This window comes from Hemiscyllium ocellatum, chromosome 6 (genome assembly GCF_020745735.1).
Source record: "Hemiscyllium ocellatum isolate sHemOce1 chromosome 6, sHemOce1.pat.X.cur, whole genome shotgun sequence".
NCBI classification, from domain to species: domain Eukaryota; kingdom Metazoa; phylum Chordata; class Chondrichthyes; order Orectolobiformes; family Hemiscylliidae; genus Hemiscyllium; species Hemiscyllium ocellatum.
Window position 1 is genome coordinate 101542280 of NC_083406.1, and position 18909 is coordinate 101561188.

Below are 18909 nucleotides of genomic sequence, written 5' to 3' on the forward strand. Positions count from 1 at the left end.
CCTGGGAGCAGATATGGCGGAGGCGGAGGTATTGGGAATATGGGGTGGCATTTCTGCAGGACGTAGGGTGGGAAGAGGTGTAATTCAGGTAGCTGTGTGAGACAGTGGGTTTGTAAAAAATGTCAGTGTCAAGTCGGTCGGCATTAATGGAGATGGAGAGGTCAGGGATGGGGAGGGAGGTGTCAGAGATGGTCCAGGTAAATTTAAGGTCAGGGTGGAATGTGTTGATGAAGTTGATGAATTGCTCAACCTCCTCGCAGGAGCACGAGGTGGCGCCAATGCAGTCATCAATGTAGCGGAGGAAGAGGTGGGGAGTGGTGCCGGTGTAACTATGGAAGAGCGACTGTTCTACGTAGCCAACAAAGAGACAGGCATAGCTGGGGCCCATATGGGTGCCCATGGCTACCCCTTTGGTCTGGAGGAAGTGGGAGGTTTCGAAGGAGAAATTGTTAAGGGTAAGGACCAGTTCAGCCAAACGAATGAGAGTGTCGGTGGAAGAGTACTGTTGGGGACACTGGGAGAGGAAGAAACAGAGGGCTTGGAGGCCCTGGTCATGGCGGATGGAGGTGTAGAGGGATTGGATATCCACAGTGAAGATGAGGCATTGGGGGCTGGGGAAACGGAAGTCTTGGAGGAGGTGGAGGGCATGGGTGGTAACTCAAATGTATGTGAGGAGTTCCTGGACTAGGGGGGATAGGACAGTGTTGAGGTAGGTAGAAATGAGTTCAGTAGGGCAGGAGCATGCTAAGACAATGGGTCAACCAGGGTGGTCAGGCTTGTGGATCTTGGGAAGGAGGTAGAACCGGGCAGTGTAGGATTCCCGGATTATGAGGTTGGAAGCTGTGGATGGGAGATCTCCTGAGGTGATGAGGTTCTGTATAATCTGGGAGATGATGGTTTGGTGATGGGGGGGTGGGGTCATGGTCGAGGGGGCAGTAGGAAGAGGTGTCCTCGAGTTGGCATTTGGCTTCAGCGGTGTAGAGGTCAATGCGCCAGACTACCACTGCGCCCCCTTTATCTGCTGGCTTGATGGTGAGGTCGGGATTGGAGCAGAGGGATTGGAGGGCGGCGCGTTATGAGGGTGAGAAATTCCTGATGAAGGGCTTTTGCCCGAAACGTTGATTTTACTGCTCCTCGGATGCTATCTGAACTGAAAATTTATTGAAGGGCCATTTCACCTTCACTTTAAAGTTCCTTGTTCAGTGGGCAGGGCTGCACTTAGTTTCTTTCCAGCATACATCTGTATTAACTCGATGCTTTCTTTAGTTTATACCTCTTTGTATGACCCATAAAGAAACTGTTAACACAGCTTATTTACTCCTTAGCATTTAATCTCCAAACTCCTATATTCAACAGCTTTATAGGAAGTATGACTCTCTGACGCTTTTAAAGTTTTAAATCCTTGAGCTTTTCTCTTTCTAACCTTTGAGTCACTCAGAACCTCTTTTCTTCTGCTATGTCTGTTTTGGAAATAGCTAAACTGCTGATGTTTCGGACCTTTTTCTCTCTGAATGATCTGCTTCTCTCTGGAAGAAATTGGCACATTCACTAACATTCTGGATGATTCTCTCTCTTTCTTTCTGAAATTAATGTTGTTTGTGTTTCCTTATGCCACAGGACACTTTGTTACTGGGCAATAACCCAAGCTTTTTTTTATCACCATCTTCTACCCTTGCTTTCTAAAGCATTGAACTATTCAGCATGAGGGTTTTTTAAAAGTCTCTTTTCAATGCACATGAGCAAATTTCCAGATAACCTGTTGCCACTCTCAGAACCCAAATGAAACTAAAACGACCCCCCCTTTAATCCACATAAATCAATGTAGAAACACAAATCAAGCTTCAATCTATACATGGCTCTGTCTACATTACAACCTAAGGGCACAAAAGCTAACAGTAATATCATAATCCTTCATCACAGCTACCATAAACTAAAAGAATTTAAATCAAATGTAGATGCCACATGACTATGGCAAGCCACCCAGCATAATACGTACAATTGCAGTTATCTAAACATTGGTAAAGCCAGATGGATAAAAGCAAGAGGTCCCAGAGTAATACTCTACCTTGCATTCTTTTCTAGATTTATTAATAAATTGACTTTAAATTTCATGGTTGGATTAGAACTTGTATCTCCAAAGCATGTCCCATATTTCAGGGTAAAAAATGAGGTCTGCAGATGCTGGAGATCACAGCTGAAAATGTGTTGCTGGTTAAAGCACAGCAGGTCAGGCAGCATCCAAGGAATAGGAAATTCGACGTTTCGGACATAAGCCCTTCAACAGGAATCATATTTCAGAGTGGCATTGTGGCTTAGTGGTCAGTACTACTGCATCACAGCACCAGGGACCTGAGTTCGAATTTCCCCTCGGTTGACTGTGTGGAGTTTGCATGCTTTCCCTGTGTCTGCGTGGTTTCCTCCTGCAGTCCAAAGATGCGCAAGTTAAATAGATTGGCCATGCTAAATTGCCCTTGGTGTCCAGAAATGTGCAGGTTGGGTGGGTTAGCCATGAGCAATGTAGGGTTATGGAGTTGTGGAGGGGTGTTGGCCAGTGGGCTGAATGGCCTGCTTCCACACTGTAAAGATTCTGTGATTAGACTGATTTTCCAGGTTCCTTGTTCAGTGGAATTATCGCTATTCTGCCTGCACTTGAATTGTTGCTCTGTGTTGTTCTTGGTAATGGCCACATGTCAACAGTGGGCAAGGTGCTTTGACCTTTCAATAGAAGGGGAGGGAGGTGCAATGTCCTTTTTTGATCTTTGGTGTGTGCGTTATGCTGCCAACTTACCGTTTGACTGACTGTGCAGCTGCAGCTTCTGTATTTGTCTTTTGAAGTGAAGCATATCTGCCAACTCTCCTGTGCCAAGCCTGGGAAAATTTGCTAATTTTATTTACTAATTTAGACCATCCAGGAAAGGAACCCTCTGTCTGTATGCTCCCTGAAGCCCCACACATGCAGAAACAACATCTAGATTCGCTTGCGGGATGAATGCAATCAGTATCCAAACACTTGGGAATGCCGCACAAACCAGAAACATTTATGAAAAATAAGCAGTTGGCAGCTGTGCTTACTGTAGGTCTTCCTTCAGTAAACTCTCTATGAAATGATGAGAGGAATAAGTGTCTGACCCATGGAAACATTCTGCTGCAGTAGCTGCATGTTCAATCTTTGTAGCACACGGTCTCTGTTGAAGTTAAACTGCTGCCTTTCTGCATAATAGATAGTGAGAGTAATAGGTAATTGAATCGTTGCTAGTGTTCAAAGTATTTGTTTCTACAGTTCCAGTCAGCTAAAGACTTGCTGAGCTGAATGGTCGAATGGAATGTAGAAATTGTAGAGTCCTAACATGTAATTATTTTCTGAATCAAAGCTGGTCTGCATGCTGATATTAAATTGAATCCTTAATCTAGTCCAACTATCTGTTCTCTTTTACGATCATTAAAATGTGGTGTATTATGTTGAATGCTTGTTAAGTTTTAGTTCCTGCTTGCTAACCATAACTTTCGTGGAAGACAGACAAGTGTTGACATCAGCTGCTAGAGGATGCATTGTAAATCTGTACAATTTTTGCCATGAGTCATCAGGTTTGAGAATGCATGCCGCATCAATGCAAAGTGTTCACGTGGTAGATGGTTCACCTTCTGTCCCTTCTTTTCCTCCACCTCCAAATCCTACTCTTTAACAGTTATAGAGTCAGAGAGTCATACAGCACGGAAACAGATCCTTCGGTTCAACCAGTCCATGCTAAACATAATCCCAAGCTAGTGCCACCTGCCTGCTCCTGGCCTATATCCCTCCAAACCTTTCCTATTCATGTACTTACCTAAGTGTCTTTTAAACATTGTAACTGTGCCCACATCTACGAATTCCTCAGGAAGTTCATTCTACACATGAACTATTCTCTTTGTAAATAAATTTGCATCTCATGTCTTCATTAAATCTCCCTTCTCTCAACTTAACAATATGCCCTCAAGGCTTGAAATTCTCCATTCTAGGGAAGACACCTGCCATTAATCCTATCTATACCCCTCATGGTTTTATAAACCTCTACATGGTCACCTCTCAACCTCCAATGAAAGATGTCTCAGCCTATCCTGCCTTTCTTTACAACTCAAACCTTCCATGCCTGACAACATCCTAGTAGATCTCTTCTGAACCCTCTCTAGCTTAATAATATCCTTCCTATAAAAGGGAAACCAGAACTGGACATGGCAATCCAGAAGAGGCTTTATCAATGTCCTGTACAAGGTCAACATTACATCCCAACTCCTATACTGAAAGGACTGAACAATGAAGGCAAGCATGCTAAACACTTTTTTATCCATCCTGTCTATTTGTGATGCAAACTTCAAAGAATTATGAACCTGTACCCCTAGGTCCCACTGTTCTACAACATTACCCAAGCCCCTACCACTAATTGTATATATCCTGCCAATGTTGGATGTACCAAAATGCATCACCTCACATTTATCCACATTGAACTCCATCTGCTATTTTTCAGTGCATTGACCCATGTGCTGATCCTTTTCCTGGTCTGGTCACAAATGGAGGCTTTTCACTCTCGATGAGTGTTCCATTTCAGAAGGAGAAAGACTCCTGACAAAAGAAGGTCCTGTGGAGGGGAAAGGAAAGTTGAAGCCAGAGTTCTCTTTTTAAAATAATTCTTTCTTCCCAATGTATTTGGTGTGCTCTGTGGTCACAAGACCATTGAGGAAAAAAAAATGAATGATTTATTTTGATTTCTTTTCGTTAAAGCTGAAACATTTTCAGTCAATTTACTTCAGTTAACTGTGTTTTTGCAGTACTTGTTGTGTCAAGAGTATAGCCATTTTACCAGTTGGCTGAAAGCAATTGAGCCATGGTAACTGCAGTTTGCTTAAATGAAATCAAATGGTCTTCAGCAGGGTTTTATCCAGCTCCAGGGTGGATGTAGTGGCCTGATGACTCGTGCAACAAGAGTAGCACTATGCTATTGTCCTCTTTGTCAGGCTAAAATTGTTCACTTGACTGCAATATAATCTGTTTTCTTTTGGCCTTGTATATCACTACAGTCTCCAGTCCACTGCTGTTTAAGTAATGATCTGTGAATGATCAAACCATCTCTGAACAAAAAGAAATGTCAGTTGACAAGTTGTAAATTTTAGAGGGTTATTTCTTCAGAATTGTTGAACAAAGCACATTTCCTGAAAGTTATTGTCTTTTTCACTTTCCAGGACAATTTGCAAGTATATTTATATTCATTCACAGGAAAAATGGCATTACTGGCTAGGCCAGCAATTGTCGTCCATCTCTAATTACCCAGAAGGCAGTTAAGAACCATCAACTTGGGCAGCACAGTGGCTCAGTAGTTAGCACTGCTGCCTCATAGTTACAGGGACCCAGGTTCAATTCCAGCCTCAGCGACTGTCTATGTGGAGTTTACATATTCTATGTGTGTCTGCGTGGGTTTCCTCTGGGTGCTCCTCCCACAATCCAAATGTGTGCAAGTAGGTGAATTGGCCATGCTAAATTACCCATAGTGTTTAGTTAGGTGCATTACTTAGGGATAAATGTAGAGTAATTGCATAGGACAAATGGGTCTGGGTGGGTTACTCTTCGGAGGGTCAGTGTGGACTTGTTGAATGAAATGGCCTGTTTCCACACTGTAGGGATTCTATGAACATTGCTATGGGTGTGGAGTCTGAAGTCACATGTAGTCCAGAGCAGATAAGGATGGCAGTTTCCTTCACAAAAGGACATTTGTGAATCGGTGGATTTTTCCTGACAATGGTTTCATGGTCAACATTAGATTCCTAATTCTGGACTTTTAAAAAACTTGAATCCAAATCCCACCATCTTCCGTGGTGAGGTTCTAACTCGGGTCCCCAGAATGTTGCCTGGGTCACTGCATTAACAATCCACTACCTCTGAGCCATCACCTCCCTCCTTTGCATTGCAAATGTAAAGGTTATCAGCATATTTATACTGCGTGAGAAGAGTCTGCTGACAGATTGGCAAGTTGATTCTGATTGGCAGACACGTTTGTCATGGAGAAATTATCCAACTGATGCACGCTGGCAGTTAACTGCCAATCTGTGTTTATCTTTAAACCAGGCACATTACGCTGATTCTGTTCAAGGCATTATCCTGAGGAACGAGGCTGATGCTTACTTAAGTATGTTTTTATACATATAGCTGAAAATGTGTTGCTGGAAAAACGCTGCAGGTCAGGCAGCATCCAAGGAGCAGGAGAATCGACGTTTTGGGCATGAGCCCTTCTTCAGGAAAGGGCTGAAGAAGGGCACATGTCCGAAACGTCGACTCTCCTGCTCCTTGGATGCTGTCTGATCTGCTGCGCTTTTCCAGCAACACATTTTCAGCTCTGCTCTCCAGCATCTGCAGTCCTCACTTTCTTCTAGAAGATTTTATACATACATACAATATATACCATATGTTTACTTCTTGTTCAGTAATGCTGCTATGAAGTGCAACAAGTCTGCAGTGTCAGCTTCCAAAACATCTTGAAAAGTTTAGAAATTATCAGAAATTTTGTCAGAAACTGCATTAAAGTGTTTGACATTGGACTGTTCTCCTTTTGCTACACCATGTTCCTACGTTTGTTGGAAATCTCAAATTTCACTTCCAGTTTTTCAATGGCACAAATTGGGCATTAGATGTCACTCTTACTGTGAATGTTTAGGCTTAAACCCAGGCAGTCTTAATCCAGATAGCACTACCCAAAGCAAAATGCAAACTCACTCAACTCCCCAATTCTTTCAAGAATCTTTGAATGATCAAGACCAGTTCAGTATTCTTTTTTAAAAATCCAGTGTCCACCTTTTTCACTGGTACAATGTGGAAATTATTGCAGTCTTAATAGAAGTTATATATTTGTCTTTGGTAATTGCATTTGGCTGATTGTCAGTGACTACTCACTGTTTCCATACTTGCTCAGAGTCAGCAGCTAGTGTCTACAGAATGCTGAGTATTAAACAGCTGTGACAAAGTACAATGCATCACAGGATTGTTCAGGGAAACCATCATAATGGGTCTTCAGGGAAATACATGTAAGGAGAAGAGGAAGCTGGTAAAGGTCTGGAAATTAGTAAGGAAGGGTCACCGACCCAAAACATTATCCTTGATTTCCCTTCACAAGTGCTGCCAGACCTGCTGAGCTTTTCCAGCAACTTCTGTTTTTGTTTATGGAAATTAGTGAGCTGTTTCTTCAAAGATTAGCTCTGAAAATCACTGTGATTTGACCAATACATTTATAAATCTAAAAAATGTTCATATTAAGATTTTAAAAAAAGTTATTTGATTCTTTTGTTAAATTTTATTGCTAAGTTTACATGAAGTAATGAAGTGCTGAAGAGCGTTGTGGACATGGTGGCATATTGGCAATGGCCGTGATTCAAGCAGTCAAGATGCCAGGCTAATGTTTTGAGGGCAGACATTCAGCTCTCACCAATAAAAAAAAAGTCTGTAATTAAAAGTTGCATAATAGTAATCATTAAAAATCATCAATTACTATAAAAACCCAATTGGTTCATCAGGGCCCTTTAAGGGAAGGAAATCTGCCATCCTTACTTGATCTAACACATATGTGACTCCAGATCTATGGCAATTTATCTGACTTTAACTGCTCTCTGAAAGGGCATTGTAAATACAGTCAGTTCAGTTAGAGATTAGTAACAATACTGGCTTTGCCAACAATGCCCACATCTTTTGAAAGAATAAAGGAAAAGAATAACGTTTTCATAAAGTTAACTTTAAAACATGGGGTCATGAAGAGTTTGCAAAAAACTCTTTTCTTTCCTCGTTTGACCACACATTCCTTCAAGAATCTTTTCAGCATTTAAAATGATGAAAACTTCACCATTAGTTACATCTGTAAAGATATGACCCTGTGTACTATTGACAAATCTCAGTCTCTGGTCTGTAGGGATCTTGTTCTGAATGGTGAGATGAGCAGGAAAATTAGACTTGTTGCTGGCATTGAGAAGAGAGAGGTTAGGCAGTCTCTAATTTCTGCTGAACAGTATAAATAGATGAATGTCAAGCTGCAGTGCTCCTCGTGGTAAAGGACAGTGCATTCACGTGGGAAGAATGACCACTTTGCCTAGCTGGGTCAGGAGAGCTGTGGAAAATTCTATGGAACCTATAATCAACCACCATCCTCCGGGGAATAAAGATGACAAAATTGGAGGGTGAGAGGAGATGGGAAGGGGAGGTGTTGATGGAATACTAGAAACTAAATGTTTGTTTTAAATTGAGTTGCAGGGCTGTAACTTCACAAAAAAGCAGTTTATTTTGTTTTACAATTGCTCATGCTGGAATCGAAGATTTCTAATCTGATCAACATAGATTAAGCAATGGAAAATATGTAATACCAGAGAATGTTTGCATCTACTTCTGGAACTTAGTAAAGTAATGGACAGTTATGAGTGGAGATTCCACAGTTCAGTTTGTAGTTATAATATAGATACTTCTAACCAACCTTTTCAGACACATTGTGACACATCTGGGGCAGGTGGGACTTGAACTAGACGCTCTGACCTAGCGGTACGGCCAGCACCCCCACTCCACGAGAGCTTTGAGCTATATGAAGGTTCCTGATGAAGGACTTTTGCCCGAAACATTGATTTTTCTGCTCCTCGGATGCTACCAGACCTGCTGTGCTTTTCCAGCACCATTCCAATCTTGACTCTGATCTCCAGCATCTGCAATACCCACTTCCACCTTTGAGTTGTATAGGCTACAAAGAACTGGATGATATTGATTTGCATGGTGGTGGAGTTGTAGAAGTCAGCTTAACAGTCCTGAGCTAGAAAGGGAAAATTCATCTATCTTTTGTTTCTGCTTCTAACTAATTTGTGTTTTGCTGTAAAATCTAATTCCATGAAAATACAGCTGCTGTCCAGCCTCACACATTGTTACTTAGGTAGTTGGTAATATTGAACTGAACCTACCTGGTTTCTCTAAATTTAAGACAGAAGATGCAACAATTCACTCAAGCGAATACAGGTTTAAATACAAATATTTAGCAGTTTCCTTAAATTATCAATGATGTAATGTAGTTGATCAACATTTTGAAATGTGTTTGTGAGAAGTGAAGCTCAATATGACTTCTGTCAAACTCCCATACACAACTTGCATAAACTCATGTTATTCTTAGGTAATGGAAAATCTAATGGAGGATAGATAATTACTCATTCCTGTACAGGGTCACAATGCAAGAAATAGACTTTTGAAACTCCAGGGTATTATACATTGCAGTCTATGTATAATGGGAAACAAGATACAGTGTCAGCTTTGCCAAATGCACTCGACCTAAGGTCTTCTGAGCATGAAAAGTTATGTAAAGTTGCAGAGTCCAACTATAATACAGTGTAGAATCATAGTCAACAAAAAGCATGGACTTGTCAGTATTACATGGAGCTAAACGAAAAAAATTATTTTCATTTTTTTCTGAAACAGTTAGGAAATGTTAGACTGGAAACATCATAGGCTCAATTGGGGAGGAATTTGTTAAGTTTGTACAAGAAAACGTTCTTATTCAATATGTGGTTGTACCTACGACAAAGGGAGCAATACTTGACCTTTTGTTGGGAAAAAAGGTGGGGCAGGTGACTAAGGTATCAATGGGGGAGCACTTTGAGGCAAGTAATTGTATTTGTATTCGTTTTAAAATACTGATGGAAAAGGATAGAAGTGATCAAAAAGTTAAAGTTTTAATTGGAGTAAGGTCAGTTTTGACAGTATTAGGCAGGAACTTTCAAAAGTTGATTGGAGGGGTGTTATTTACAGGTAAAGAGACTGTTGGAAGTGGGATGCCTTTTCGAATGAGATAATGAGAGTTCAGAGACAATATGTTCCTATTAGTGCGAAGGGCAAGGCTGGTAGGTGAAGGGAATGCTGCATGACTAGAGAGATTGAGGCTCTTGTCAAGAAAAAGATGGAGGCATATGTCAGTTATAGACAGCTGAGATTGAGTGAATTCCTAGAGGGGTATAAAAGCAGTAGGAGGGAAATCAGGAAGGCAAAAAGGGGACATGAGACACCTTTGACAAATAGGGTTAAGCAGAATCCAAAGAGATTCTGTAAGTATGTTAAGGATAAAGGAGGAACTGGGGAGTGAGTAGGGGCCCTTAAAGATCAACATGGCTGTCTACATGTGGAACCATGTGGAGATGGGTGAGATACTAAATAAATATTTAATGCAGTATTTTCTGTGGAGAAGAACATGGGAGCTAGGTAACTTGGGGAAATAAATAGTGGTGTCTTGAAAAGAGTGCATATTACAGAAAAGAAGGTGCTGGATGTTTTAAAATGCATAAAGGGACTGGCTGAATAGGCTGGGTTATTTTCCCTGGAGTGTCGGAAGCTGAGCTGTGACTTTATAGAGATTTATGATTCATAAGAGGCACGGATAGGGTAAGTAACTAAGGTCTTTTTCCTCTGGTGGGGGAGTCCAGAACTAGAGGACATAGGTTTAGGGTGAGAAGGGAATGATTTAAAAATGACCTGAGGGCCACCTTTTTCATGCAGAGGGTGGTGCATGTATGGAACGAGCTGCCAGAGGAAGTGGTGAAGGCCAGTACAACTACAACATTTAAAAGGCATTTGGAAGGATATGGGCTAAGTGCTGTCAAACAAGACTAGGTAAAGTTGGGATGTTTGGTTAGCACGGTTTGTTTCTGTGCTGAATGGCTCTATGGCTCTAAATGCTTTAGGTTTGACCCAGGTTTTTGTGCATTTCAAAGATATTCTTGTTTCAGAGAGGCAAAATGACCAGGCATTTTGGAGCTCCTTAGTATGATGTACTGAATATTTATTTTCTTCATTCGTGCAATGTGGACATTATTGGCTGAGCCTCATTTATTTTTCTCCTCCTGAGAGGTTAGTGAAGTGCCTTCTTGAACTGCTGCTGTCCATTTAATGTGGGCACTTCCACATTTCTGGGAGGAAAGGAGCCCCAGGACTTTAACCTAGTGATCGGGAAATAAACAATGATAGACCTCCACATTGGGATGGTGTGTGGTATGGAGGGGAACTTGTAGGTGATTGTTGCATCTGCTGCCCTTGTTCCAGATGACAGTGTTTGTTAATTTGGAAGATCCTGTTGAGAGAATCCTGGTGAGGTGTTGCAGTGTATCTTGTGAATGGTACACACTGCTGGCACTATGTGTTGATGGTGGAGAGAGTGAATGTTGTAGGTAGTGGATGGGATGCTGATCAAGTGGGCTGCTTTGTCCTGGATGATCTTGAGCTTCTTGAACGTTGTTGGACCTGCACTCATCCAGACAAACGGGGAGCATTCCATTGCACTCCTAACTTGTGCCTTGTAGATGGTAGACAGGCTTTGGAGAGTGAGGAGTTGAGTTACTCATTGCACCTGGTTTCTGCCCTGCTCTTGTAGCCATTGTTCACATGTATTGTTTTGTGGTATTGAGATAATTGTTTAGATTAGATTACTTACAGTGTGGAAACAGGCCCTTTGGCCCAACAAGTCCACACAGACCCTCTGAAGAGCAACTCACCCAGACCCTACATTTACTCATTCACCTAACAACTATGGGCAATTTAACATGGCCCATTCACCTAACCTGCATATCTTTGGACTGTGGGAGAAAACTGGAGCACCCAGAGGAAACCTAAGCAGACACGGGGAGAATGTGCAAACTCCACACAGGCAGTCGCCCGAGATGGGAATTGAACCCAGGTCAGCTGGTGCTGTGTGGCAGCAGTGCTAACCACTGTGCCACCATGCCACACAGTAGTACAGAACTTAAACACTGTTAGAAGAAGCACAAAGTTGAAGCTTTTCTGCTTGCAATCATCATTATTGAGACACAAGGAACAAAACATTAAAGTCAGTGTTTCCTTTCAAAGTTACTTACCTTTCAGTCCTGATGAATGCAGACAGATGCCTGTTTTAGTGATGTTTATTTGTTTGTTAATTCTTTCTGTGGATAAGGGTCTCATAGACTCAGTCTGCATTTATTGCCCATCTCTAACTGAAACATTTATTTCCAGTATCTACAAGTTGTGGATAAGTTCTCAGTTACTAGCAGTGTCCTGCCATGATATCTGCCTCCTGACCTGCATGGTTGAGAGTGCAAGGAGAGAATCTTGTCTGGCCCCAAGATAAGTCATCAAGGTCCACATGGTCCTATGGTGCAGTTTCAATATGAAGACACGTATTGCTGCTTTGAACCCACACTGGTTTCCATATCACTTTATTGAGCTTTTCGTTATTTGAATGGAATGAAATGTTCATTGCTACAGTTGTTTGCTTATTGCTTCTCACAATACACTGGAATGATTTTCCTGTGTGTGCAATTCTTGCCAAACGATGCATTTCCATTCACCATTTTGACAATGGATTGGAAGTGCATAAACCCTCCACTTTCCAACATCACAGGGAATGCCTTATTCAAGAAAGGATTTATATTTACATAGCATCTTTTATGACCTCAGTACACATCAAACTGCCTTACAGTCAATGAAGTATTTGTTTTAAAACTACAATCCCTATTGTCAGGCTCAGTCCAAACACAAGCCCAAACAACCAGCAAGGATAAATGTTGAGGATCAAATTTGAAGTGAAACTGTGTTGTAAATAGTCCCTGGACTTTCTGAAAAGTGTCATGGCTCCCTTCAACTTCTCAGCCACAGGAAAGTTGGTGGGAATATTTAACATGAATTGGAGAGGAGATAAAAGGATAGGATAGATAACGCTGTGAGTTTGAGATTCTGGTCGACAGCCACACTCAAAAATGTTGTGTTGGGGAATCCTAGCTTGTTCTAACCATTTCCCAGATCAGGGATTCACCTCGAGAAAGTTAGCCAGTCACAAAAGAGACTCAACAGTGAACAGGATCAGCTGCTGTTTGATCCTGGAGGAATTCTCTTCATTTTATTTCTTCTCTTTTACAGCAGCTATGAATGAAGATTCCTTCAGATCTGATGAAACAAACGAAGACACCATTGGAGTTCTGGTGCGGCTGATCACAGAGAAAAAAGGTTAATGAGGTTTTATCAATGCCAACCCTGATGAGAGAAACCTGCCAGATTTTAAATATTAATAAGAAATAGGAGCACTGCTGTTTCTCAACCACAGTTACAACTTATTGATTCTGGGAAATCCTGACAGTTTGAGCTCTGTTGCATCCAGGCGGTAAATGCTGTTTCGGTTTTTACCTACTGAATGTGGCAGAGCTGCCCCCTGTCATCACTCCCCTTCTCAACCTCTGATTGCTCAGGCTAATGCTCATCAGGGTGAACCTACCTGGCCTCCAAAGACTATTAGCACCTCTCCCCGTCCAATTAACTAGGAGCCAAATGCTGTCAATCAGGCTGATTTGAATGTCATTACACACATCCTGTACAGGGTCTTCTGGGTATTCCTGTGTGCCACTGTGCCCTTGGGCATGGATGTGGAGTCTGTTCATTTTTGCTGTTTCTGTTTATTAGAATTTGTGGCCTGGAATTTGTGGTGGATAATGAATCTGTCATAGTTCACCATTATTTCACTAGTGAATACAGGGTATACCAGTTAACACTAGCGTGTTTCACCATAAAAGGTTTGTGAAGCATGCAGTAAATATCTCTTACCTTTTCTCCCCACCTGTTCTATCTCCTCCTATCTATAACCCTCTGAAGTATTTGCACTCCTCTTATTCTGCCCTCTTGTGCATATCCAATCATAATTACTCTGCCACTGGCAACCATAGGGGGGAGAGGTTCAAAACTGGAGCACATGTTTTTAAGGTGAGAGGCGAAGGATTTAAAAGGTACCTGAGGGGCAACATTTTCACACATGAATCTAAGATTCTATGGCTCAGCACGGACTGGTTGGACCGAAGGATGTGTTTCCATGTTGTATGACTCTGAAACTGTGCCTTCAGTTGCCTGGGGGTGTCTAGCTCTAGAATTTCCTTCCTACATCTCTCCACTTCCTCACCCTATTTTCCTCTTGGAACTTGCAGCTTTTGGTCATCTGTCATAAAATCTTGTCATTCTACGTCATACTGTGATTTAGAATGATCCCATGAAGCACTTTGGAACATTTCGTTATGTTAAAAGTGCATAATATGTGGTTTTTGTTTCCTCTTCCACATCCTGTCCTGGAACCCAGAGAAGGAGGATAAAGATTCCTTATTCTCTGACACCTTGAAGTGTCAGATGGCAGGAGCGCTCAGAAAAGACATTTGTGTGACACCAAGGGCTGTTAGTTGCTGTGACTGTGAAGTAGGCTTCAATGCAGATGGCCTCTCCATTGCAGGATAGTGCACCGTCAGATCAGAGGCTCCAAGCTCCACTGACCAGGATCTGAGCAAGGAAAGACCAGCCTGAACAATTTCACCCCTTAGTTGCCTTACCCTTGTGTGTTGTGAGGCCTCCTGTTTTCCTCACTCTGGATAATGGATTACATTTCACTTCTGCCTGTCCCTCCATTCCTTGATCTCCATCTTGGAATTGCCCAACTCGCTCAGTGGAGTCACTGAGGCTCCAGAGATGCCAACCCTGTCATCTGACAGTGAGCACTCAATTAGGAGGCCTCACTTGGGGTAGGTGCAGGCCAGGGACTGCAATTTGGTTCAAATGTCAGGCTCCCGAAGACAATGAGGAAGTCCAGTCCCAGTGAAACTGGCAGTTAGCAGTGTGTAAACTTTCCCAAAGTGATAGACATCAGAGTGCGATTAAACCTTTGCCTGTTTATCCAGCAAATAAAGATGGGCAACCTGTATGCTCAGAGTTTCGCCTAGTTTTGATGTGTGGTAACATCATTGATGTGTTTGTGAAGATGGCACCTATCTGGTATCACAAACTAAAAACACTTTAGAAATACGGAGATATCAGAGAAGCTAATCAGATCTGTAATATGATATCACTGTAGATTTCAACCAGTGGAAAATGGCATTTTAATTACAAAATGTTAGCTCCTAATTTAACTGGCTGTAGATGGGGTTTTGTCCATTGTCTGCAAGAAATTCAAATTCAGACTAGTCATTTGTGATTAATTACGTCAAATTCAATTATTATAATAAGTCTCAGAGGATAGTTTTCCTCTCATTCATTACTGTGTATAATTTTTAAATGAGGTATAAAATACTGCAACAGATCTCTTTCGTTTGTGGGCCGAAGCCATCTGTCTTTATAGCTGGCAAACATTAGGAGCCTCCTTTTGCAGTCAGCAGCATGAGAGAGTATATGATTGCACGTCACATACAACCAGTATTTTTTACATTCTATTCCTTACAACAGAAAACGCTGCGGCCTTGGATGAGATGTTGAGGGAGTACGAGAGGAAGGAAGGAGTCACCAAGGACAACATGGCAGAAATCACCAACAAGAACGTGTCAGACAAGTAAGTCTTTTTTCACACATGTTAAAATCTGGGGTCAAAGGTCACTGACTGCCACTTAAATCTATCCCTGGAGATTTCACCTCATGACTCACCCAGCTCCAGTCATTAATCAGTCAGCACGCAAGAAGCCCCCTATTTCCAACACCAGTGGGAAAGCAAAAAGACTCCTTTTGCCTTTGGAAGATGCTTCACTCTCAGTCGAGCGGCTTTTTCTTTCACATTGTCATTAATTTTATATGTGGAATTTACACAATGTTACAAGCTTATAATTTTATATCAGTGTGATTCCCCACAGAAGGTTTGGGAGGGATGCAGTAGGTATCTCTTGCCTTTTCACCTGACCTGTTTTATCTCCTGTAACAGATGCACAGTTCCCCTCTGATTCTTCCCTCTTGTGCATTTTCAATCATAATGCTCTGCAATTGGTGGCCATGTCTTCGATTGCCTGTGATGTTTCTGTTTTTCTTAGTAAGTCTTCCAGTTGTTGAAAACTTTGTTTGAGAGTCACAATTTGCTAGATTTGTCGAGTCTCAATAAAATGGCTCTATTGCTAAATATTTCCTACTTGTGTTCCCAGTCAGCCTGAGGTTGTTTTTGTGCTTGTGTGACCCTGGTGCTATTGTGGATTGAATGACTTAACACATTGCCCTTTTGCCTCTGGTTTCAAATCTGGCCTAGTCTGTTAGGATAAAAGCCTCTGGGTGTGTGATGCTGACTGATAGAAAGTGAGTTGATGAGCAGTCATGATTAAATATCCTGAATGGCTCATCTGAGCAATGTGACACTGCATTCAGCAAAGGTTAAGTTAAGGGGATCCTTGGAAACAAATTATAGTTGTATTCCTGAAATCATAACCAAACATGTATTTACAATTTTACAATAATAGCACAATGAACATTTTATGATATTTTGGCCATGTATCTGACCTCTATTTGACCAGATCTTGCAATGTTTGATGCCCTCAGTGGTTGCCTCAAATAAGAATGTTTTTTATAGATATTTTTATTGGAATTTTAACATTTTCACAAGTTTACAAAAATAAACAAAACTCTCAAATACAGACATTGATATACAATTAAATCTTAAATAAATAATAACTAAAATTTAACAAAAGAAAATTACCGAGAAAAAAAAACAAAACTCAACTAACTACTAATCTAACCTACAACTAACCAGAGTGTATAATTAAGTCTCTTACATTATTCAAATAAGAGAGGAAAAAAAAACCAATGGATAACACAGAAATTTGGTAATGAGAAACATGCTCAGAATGTGTTAACATCAAATGTAACAAAACTTGTATTCGTGCGGGATTCCTCTCCCAAGGGGCCCTGAACCAGCCAGGTTCACAATCTCAATTAAATAAAAGCTCTTGTTAGGATGGCCGAAATATCTGTATTTATATAATTCAAGAAGGGCTGCCATATTTTATGAAATAATTTGGTCTTTCGGTGCACCATATTTGTAAGGAAGTCAGGGGGAATACATTCCATAATTAATCTGTGCCAATTTGAAAGTCCAGGGAGGTCCTCAGCCACCCAATTTACCAAAATATTTTTCCTTGCTCAGAAAGAAAGAATAGAAAATAATCTCTTCCCGTGCATATCCAGGGAGATTAAGTTTGAAAAGCCCAAAAGGAGAGATACAGGGTCCACTTTAATTTCCTTTCCTAAAATTTCTGCCAGGGTACTTGCTACTTTAGTCCAGTATCTACGGATCTTATGACAGATCCGTAGGCAATGTACAAGAGTGCCCACCTCTATTTTACATTTGGGACACATTGGAGATGCTCCTGCCTTAAATTTTGCCAATCAGTCCGATGCTATATAGGCGCTATGAAGTATCTTCAGCTGGATAGCCTGAGTTCTGTTACAGATGGTGATTCTTCTGGAATTTTCCCAAATGTCATTCCACGTTTCTATAGAGATTTCTAGTCCCAAATCCTGATCCCACGTTTTAAGTAGATTGTCCATATCTCCTGATACTTCATTATGTAGTAAATAATAAATCGTACTATCAGAAATACCCCTATTGGTCGTAGCACTCTACATTCTCTGATTTATAAAGACTATCTAATAACGTAGTCTTCTTCTGTACATAATCTCAAATTTGGAATTATCGAAAGAGGTCTCCATTAGGTAATCCGAATTTCTGATGCAGCTGTTCAAAAGACATCAGGACCCCATCTTTAAATAGATCCCCTAAACATGAGATACCCCTGGATCTCCAGAGTTTAAAAGTGGCATCTGTAAACTCCGGTTGAAATCCCCATGCTCCCACTATCGGAGCATAGGGGGATGTTTTATGTGAGTTGCCCTCATTTTGCCGCATTATATTCCAAGCTTTAATTGTGTTTAGTATTATAGGGTTTTTACAGTGATCCATAATGACTTTCCTCTTGTCTGAAAATAAAAGATTAAGAAGTGCGCATTTTACTTGAGAAGCCTCGATGTCCAGCCAGATTGATTGCGGGGTCAGACAAGACCCAATCAGCTATGTAACTTAATAGGGAACTTAACTGACATTTCCTAAAGTCTGGGGAGTCCAATCCTCCCCTTGCCTGTGGAAGCTGTAGCTTCTTCAGCTTAATGAGGGGCCGTCTATGATTCCAGATAAAGGAACCCAACCAGCCATATAATTTACATCGTGCCAGCCTCAGCAGCATCACCGGGAGCATTCTCATAGAGTATAGGAGACGGGGCAGGACATTCATTTTAATTAGTGCTATTTTACCTAGCCCGGAAATTGGAAGGTCTCCCCTTCGATGGAAGTCCTGCCTTATCCTTTCCAGTAAATGCACAAAGTTAGCCTTGTATAACTGACCAAATACTGGGGCAATAAAAATGCCTAAATATAAGAAACCCTCCAGAGACCACCGAAAGGGAAAGTGGCATCCGTCCACTAAGTGGGGTATCATAGCAAGGCCACCCATTGGCATAGCCTCCGATTTTGAGAAATTAATTTTATAACCTGAGAATGCACTAAATGTATTGATAACTTGGATTAAGCGAGGCACGGACATCAGAGGATTACTGAGGAATAAAAGAACATCATCTGCATAAAGGGTAATTTTATGTTTACCTGTACCAATCCTCTGGGCTGTTATATTAAGATCAGCCCATATAGTTTCTGCTAGTGATTCAATTATTAACGTAAATAACAATGGCGAGAGAGGACATCCCTGACGGCAGCCCCTACCCACACTGAAGCTATCCGAGCCTAATCCATTGGTAACCACAACTGCTTTGGGATCACTATACAATGTTGAGACCCATTTGGTAAAAATCTTTCCAACGCCAAACCTTTCCAATGTGTAAAACAAATATGACCATTCAACCTATCGAATGCCTTTTCCACGTCTAATGAGACTACTACTCCTGATACCTTTCCCTGATGGCAGGCTTGAATCATATTCAAAAACCTTTTAATGTTATTGGATGATCTACGGCCCTTAATAAACCCCATCTGATCCTCCTTTATGATATGTGGCAATACCTTTTCTAGTCTCAATGCTAACGTTTTAGAAAGGATTTTAAAATCTACATTTAGCAAGGAT

The 18909-nt window shown here is 41.3% G+C and overlaps 1 protein-coding gene across 1 annotated transcript in view; it reads left to right on the top strand.

Moving 5' to 3' along the window:
- The window catches only part of relt (RELT TNF receptor), a 75347-nt gene that overhangs the window by 40534 nt on the left and 15904 nt on the right, over positions 1–18909 (top strand). Inside the window, exons 7-8 of the mRNA XM_060826817.1 lie at positions 12920–13006; positions 15251–15353. Coding sequence (XP_060682800.1) covers positions 12920–13006; positions 15251–15353 — 190 coding nt within the window. The remainder of the gene's footprint in view (positions 1–12919; positions 13007–15250; positions 15354–18909) is intronic.